At 44.7% G+C, this 7062-nt stretch overlaps 1 protein-coding gene across 1 annotated transcript in view; it reads left to right on the top strand.

Annotated features, from left to right (window-relative positions):
• Positions 1–340: 340 nt before the first annotated feature.
• RCOR1 (REST corepressor 1) overlaps positions 341–7062 on the top strand; it is an 83456-nt gene continuing 76734 nt past the window's right edge. The window contains exons 1-2 of the mRNA XM_083862982.1: positions 341–598; positions 697–756. Of these exons, the coding sequence (XP_083719108.1) occupies positions 412–598; positions 697–756 (247 nt within the window). The 5' untranslated portion in view covers positions 341–411. The remainder of the gene's footprint in view (positions 599–696; positions 757–7062) is intronic.

The raw sequence follows: 7062 nt of genomic DNA, 5'->3' as shown, positions 1-7062 counted from the left end.
ACACACGGCCCGCGGTCCGCCTCTACCGCGCCCAGCGAACGGAAGCGCCGGGCCGCCGCGATGGACAGGCGGCGCCGGCCAATCGGCGGGCGGGATGGCCTCCCAAAATGTAGGTTCGGCCAATGGGAAGGGGCAGGAGAGGGGGGAGGCGGGGCTGGCCGCGGGCAGCAGCGCAGGTTGAGCGGAGTCCCAGCGCAGGGCTGGGATGAGCCTCAAAGTTCGGGGCGATCGCGGTGGGGGATGTAGCAGCGCCGCCGCCGCCGCGCACCGGCCCGGCCCGCCCCGGCTCCCGCCCGCCCTCGGCGCCTCCCACAGCCCCCCCCTGCCCTCCCCCCGCAGTTTTTAAACTCTGATCTTCTCCCCCCACCCCTTCCCTTCTTTTCCACACCCCCCCTCCCCTTCCTCCCCTAAATGCCAGCCATGATCGAGAAGGGCCCGGAGGTCTCGGGGAAGCGGCGGGGCAGGAACCAGAACGCCGCCGGGGCGAATAATAACAACAACGGCGGCAGCAAAAGTTTATCCGCCGCCCCTAACGGCAACAGCAGCGCGAACTCCTGGGAGGAGGGGAGCTCGGGGTCGTCCAGCGATGAGGAGCACGGTGAGCAGCGGGTGCGGGGTGCGTTCTCTGGGGGCGGGGGGGGTTACCGGGGCCGCCCGGGCCCACGCGGGTAACGCTTCTCCCTCTGCCTCCCTCAGCTGGCGGCGGAATGAGGGTCGGGCCGCAGTACCAGGCGGTGGTCCCCGATTTCGACCCCGGTAAGTCTTTATTATGTTTTAAGGGGGGTAAATCCTCCCCCTCATCCAGAGCTCTGGACCCCTCCCCATGTGCGGGGGTAACCCCCCCTCCCCCCCCGCTCCGGGTTCCGCTCGTCGTGTCCAAAAATAATCTCCCCTTAATTCCACTCTCAAACAGCCAGAGCAAGAACAAGGACCCCCCTCCCTCCCCCCTTCCCCAGCGCACACGGTTGATAAAAGAAGTCTCGATGCTTTCCAGAGGGCGCTTTGCAGGCAGGGAGGAACAGGGAAGCTGGCAGGGCTGGAGGAGGCAGGAGATGGCAGTTGGGTGGGTTTTTTTTTTTCTTTTTTTTTTTTTTTTTTTTTTTTCTTTTTCCTTTTTTTTTTCTTTTTTTCTTTTTTTTTTTTTTTTTTTAATTTTTCTTTCTTTTTTTTTGTTTGTTCCACCCTCTCGTGAACTCGTGTTTCTGTGGTCTCAGTGGTAGGGGTGGAACTAGAAGACATCAAGTTATAATTATAATTTTTTTCGAAGGTATTTGGAAGTGACTTAGGTCTGTATTTTATTTTTCTCTCTTCCTAAGAAGCTGGTTACCTGTGTCCTCCAAAAACAAACAAAAAAATTGTTTCACGTTCCAGCTATTCTGCTGCGGTTCTTTGTAAGCTAATTTAAAGTGGTATGGAAGCAAATTTTGAGCAAACAAAGGAATTGGAGCTGTGCTGAAAGGCAGGTGCTGGAAGCACGGTAGTACTGATGTATCTCCGTGTATAGAAAGACAGGCTGTTGACCTCTTTAGTTTGAAATCTAAGCTTTTTTTTCTTTTTTTCTTTTTTTTTTTTTTTTTTTTTTTTTTTTTTTTTTTAATTGTTCCTTTGTAAGTGGAGGTTGTAGCTGGTGAAAGCCCTCCTTCTGTCTGGAGATCCTGGCGTTTAGAGTTGTCCCTTTGCCCAGCCCAAACTTAATTGAATCCTCCGCACCTCTCGCACTAAAACAAAAAGAATGGTGTGGAAAGGCACGGTGTCTCCTTATCGAATAATCCTGAGAGTTACTATTGTGTGGACTCAGGAAAAAGATTTGTCATGGGTCATCCTCAGACTGTGCACTAATGTTGGATGCCTTTTTTATTATTAAATATATATGTCTGTTCATAACTGTTAAGATCTCAGGGTGGGGGGGAGGGCAAAGAGGATTTTTTTTCCTTAAGTTCAGAATTACTTATGTTCATTTACAAAATAATTTTCCCCCGCTCCTTCCCCTTCTTCATTTTCTTGACAAAATAAGATACAAGGGAGGTCCATTTCTTGTTTGACCAGGAGGAAAAAGAGGGTGGACATGGGAGAGGAGGGGAAGGGAGGGGGAGGAAGGGGGAGCTGTTAGCCAGGCAGCAGTTGACACTGGTTCTCAATCTGTAGGTCAAACGCAGCATTTCTGTAGCACACAACGTGCATCACACTGACTTATCAGCCACGTATCACAATACTTGGGCTTTATGGTCACCCCGGTGAATTATGCTCTTTTGAGCAATTAATTTCTCTAATAATAGGTGGAGGGGGGGGGAAATACTGTGAGCTGTTTCCTCACTGCTGTGTACTCAGATGTACATTGTTCTGGTTTAAACTTACAGACATACAGTGACCTGTACAAAGCTTATTGCTTTCTGTGCTGTGTGGGGTGGAAGGGAGGGGGAAGTGTGTGATCTGAAGAAACAAATTTTTTTCCTGAGTAATCTGTACCCTAACACGGGATCAGCAGGTGATTGTGTTTGAGTACACAGTGTAATACAGCAAGCTCATAGTAGGTTCACCCAAAGTAAATGATCAGTCTCCTCATGACCTGAGTGAACATCAGATCCACCTTTACTGGTCTCTGGGTTTTTCTTTTTTGGTTTTGTTTCTGAAAAGTAAACCTTTTAGTTAAGAAGTTTGGGGTAAACTTTTTTTCTGCTTCTCTATGGAGGAGTTTGTTTCCTGTCTTGTGGAATTACCCAGGAATCATTTTGCAATGCCACGTTGTTCCTTGAATTTTGTCATCTCTTCTTGGTCCTGGAGGCTAAAAGCTACATTAAGTTCATTTGTTATGTATCTTTTGTTTCCCTCTTTAAGAAGGAAAACTCTAAATAAGCCTAACTTGCTGCACTAAGACCTTTTGAGTAAACTGTTTAGTTGTCCTGTCTCGCTGGTAATGTCAGAAGTTAAATCTATGAAATAGTGTTATCAGAGTGCACAGATGCTGTGTCTGTTTCTCACTAAAAATTTTAGTGACTGGTTAAACAAAAGATCCTAAAGCTTGAAAGTTGCTTGTTGTTGAGTTGTGGAGGCTTTCACCTTCAGGTTGAAAAGGCTGGGAAAATGCAGAGTGCTTGTGCTGCTCTGACTGTGTCTGAGGGGAAAATAGCACAGACCAGGCCTTGTGTGTGTATTTCTTTTTTTTAAACTTAATGTTCAATTATACCTCGGGTTTGGCTGAAGTATATCTGTAACTCTTTATTCTTACATCAGCATTTTACGTGGCAGTTCCTCTGTCCCATGCAGGGGGGCAGAGAAAGTATTTCATTTTGTTTCACTTCTCAGCCACATGTGAGCTGCTGCAAAGAGTAGTGAAATTAGGAAAGCTTTGAAAGGTCTGAAATCCTTTTCTGTGGACCTGCAGGAGATAAGAGGTAGAACAAAGTAGTGATGGGATGTTAATCTGGGTATCATGAGTTAAATAGTCAGAGAAGAGCAAAAAGCTGTTTGCATGGTATGGCCTGTAAGTGAAGAGAGTGCTCTCAGTGGTTGCCTAAGTTTAGGAAGTGAAGGGACTTTATTTTTTAGATAGCATGGAGAAGGATAGAAAGTTCATGTCTCTCCCTTGCTTTACCAGAGTATGAGGAAAAGGGTTAAGGGTTGTGCTGCTTTGTTTTTCCTTCATCCCTGAAAGAAATTGACAGTTCCAGAAACCAGAAAATGTCAAGTTCACATTCTAAGTTAAAATACCTTGGTGTAAGTTTATAATACTCCTTGTGGCTAAAACTTGCTGTGGCAATGGCCAAGGAAAGGCCTGATGTGATTCTTTAACTGTAAAAATGCTCGTGGCTGGAATCCTCTGTAGGAGGTGGTTCTTACTCACAGCTCCTTTATTAAGTCTCTTTACAGTGGCAAGGCCTATTCCATGAGCTGGCAGAGCCTGTAGGTTCTTTGCTAAAGTTAATGTTGCCATCCTTTTTACCTATCCCAATCTCCCCGTGTTTTGGGAAAGTATGTTCTCACTACATTGATCCCGCTTCTTTTATTATCTCAGAAACTTACAGCTTTATTATTGTTGTCACAATACTTACACTTTCATTGTCATTTGTGTAATAAGAGTGGCTGTACAGTAAAGGCAATGCTTTTGCAGGGGCATTGTGTGTATTAAACAAGCCAGTTCAACTTGGGAAAAGAATAGGCAAAACTTCTTGAGCTTAAAATCCCATGCCAGAGCTCACTAGACTCAGTAAAACTTGCACTTCAGCTGTACTTCACTGTTTGGGCTTGAGTTCACAGATGTGATGTGAAAAATTGCTATTGTGTCTGCTATTTCTTCTCTTATTAGAGCTTAGAATCAATTATTTGCCATCCCAAAATTGTGTGTGTTAAACAAAGGCTGATATTGGTAGGTCAGCATTTCTTGTGAGTTCTGAAACAGACACGGAAGATTTTGAAGAGGCAAACTGTTATGGTTCTTTTAATCCATACAAATGAAACCCACATGTCCTGTTAATGGAAAAACTCAGTGGAAGGAAACATTGCATATCCTAAAGCTAAATAAAAATCTTTCGTATGGGGAAGCACTGATATTGTACTTGACTGTTTTATTTGTTGCTTATTAATTTATGCTATTGGAACACTGAAAATAGGAGGAAGAAAACATTAAGTGAGCACTTTAACATAGCCAGTGAATTTCACTAATGATTAAAGCTTCCATAATTTTTAGGACTGTTAAATAATTCCCTGAAGAGAACAGTTACTCCCAAATTTTGACTCGTATTGAAGGCAGATAAAATTTTTTTTTTGTCCTTTGTAGCATTACAGCTTTAGATTTCCTTATTTGTTGCAATGGCAGTAAAAATACAAGTCACATCTTGTATCTTTGGACATTGGTTGTGTTGGTTATCTTTGGAAAGCAGCTTCTGGGGCTCTTTCCAGTAGAAATAGATGAGGAAAAGCAGGTTTGACTCAACAACGTCTTGTGTAAATGCAAATTTGGGATGTATGTCAGCTCTGAGATTCAATCCCTTGCTTGCAGTGTCGCTGCCTTGCCAGCTTTTTGGTTTTGTACTGTAACAGTAAAAGTAAAAACAGTGAAAGGAAATCTACCTGTAGTGCTTTCACCCCTCGGTTCAGAAAAGCCTATGGAAGGTGCTCAGTGCCAGAATGTCACTAACCCTTGAGGAGCTTGTTTTCTGGTCCACACTGTTAGCTGTACTCTGCGTGCTTCTGCACAAACTGTTGGTATTTCCAGGCCTTTTTGTGACCAAGACTCTGTTGTTTCAGCATTGCCAAAAAATGAAAGAGTAAAAAAAACCAACAACTCTTTTCACTATAGTGAGAAATCTTGTCACTGTAGTTGTATATAAGAAGAGTTGGAAAAAAAACAAACAACCAAGATAGTCACTGCTGTCTCTTACCTGGAGTGCCTGATCACTGTGTGGAAGGGGTGGCATGACCGTGTCCTAGAGGGGGGAAGTAATACATCCATCCAACTCTGGCTGTAAAAATGTGCCTACTCTCTGCCTGTTTAGGTTCAAAGGTTGAAAGGATAATATTGAGACAGCCCCTAGATGTCTGATTCCCCTAGAACTGTCGTATTTCTCTGGTGGTTGTAAAGGCCATGTTTTATTAGATTGTATCATCAGCTGCTTCATGGGATTCTGGGCAGAGACACCTATTGACCTACACAATCAGGACTGTAACCTTTTAACAAGAGGTTATTATAAGCCCCCTTATGACTTTCACTTAACAAATCCAACTCCCAGCCTTCTTGTTCTGGTTCTTTCTTTGCAGCTAGTCCTATGCCTCCCAGTCCTAATAGTTTGCAAGTCGTCTGAGTACACACTGGGTGTAGAGAAAATGGTGTTTTGCTGAATGGACTCATCAGAAAAGGGATGAGGAAAAAAAAAGTGCTTTTTAGGTGAGACTTCAGGATCTCCATCTAAGCAACTGGAAATTTCAAAACCAAACTTCTGAAACTGGAAAGACTGGTATCCTGGAAAGCTATCTCATCTCTTCAAATGATTATGCCTTAAACTCAACAGGCAGGAACTCACTTAGCTCAACAGTCCCTTTGGAAAAGAAGGAAGAGTTAAGAGGGTGTTTGATCTAATCAGAAGTACCAAACCATAATGTCCTAATACCCAGGATGTTTGGACTGACAGAGACTGCCTGGTGTCTTGGTAAACCACACACACCTTGGGTCTTTCATTGCTGTTTGAGGAGATGTATGTCATCCCCAGACAGAGTGTGTTTGCAGAATTAGATGGTGGAAAATTTAGGTACTACAGGTTTTCTCTTAAACTCTGATGGGAGAAGAGGAGCTTTCCCCTCTAGTTGTAGTCTGCTCAGTGCCATACTTCCTCATAGGCTATATTTACCTTGCCCTCCTTCTCAGAGGTCACAGCCTCTGTGAATGTGCTGTAGTGCAGAGCAGATGAGAAGGTCCTCGACCTCAAGCTGCTCCACCAGAAACTGTTGCCAAAGCCTTGAGTTTTTGTTTCAGCACTGTCGGAATTTGGATACAATCAAAGGGTCAGGCTGATGTCCAGCAGCCCTGGGGAAGGGGGAGAGTGACTCCTGCAATCTCCTTGCTGGGCTGGCAACTGTGCTGGTGTGTAGAATCTGTCTCGCCTTTTTCTGTCAGTGGTACATACTGCTGGTCCAATCTCCAGGGCAGGAAAGGCAGCAGTCCTGCTACTGCACTGTGAAGCTGACTTGTAGATGCTGACCCTTAAGCTTATCTTGCTTTTTAAAAATCCACCCTGGAGAAAAAGGTAAGTAGTGCTCAAGTTGGAAACTTTGTTATCCATACCTCTGGCACCTCAGCAGGAGTGGAGCTGTTGATTTGGTGCCATATCTTTTTCACCTGTGGGCTGCTCGCCTGAGGGGAGACTGTTTTTGAGCCTACACTGCTCAGTAGTCAGCTTTCACCCAGCCTGTTCACTCGTCCTGTCATGGGGTGCAGAGGCTCTAGTGGTGAGCACAGCTCCCTCTCAAACATATTTTCAAGGCATGGCTTTGGAGCTTTCTCATTATTCAAACAGCACCAAGAACATCCTTCTCAAACCTTAATGCTGTTGTAAACAAACAAATCTCAGT

This window comes from Zosterops lateralis (genome assembly GCF_965231275.1).
Source record: "Zosterops lateralis genome assembly, chromosome: 6".
NCBI lineage: Eukaryota > Metazoa > Chordata > Aves > Passeriformes > Zosteropidae > Zosterops > Zosterops lateralis.
This window is presented reverse-complemented; position numbering and strand designations above follow the sequence as displayed.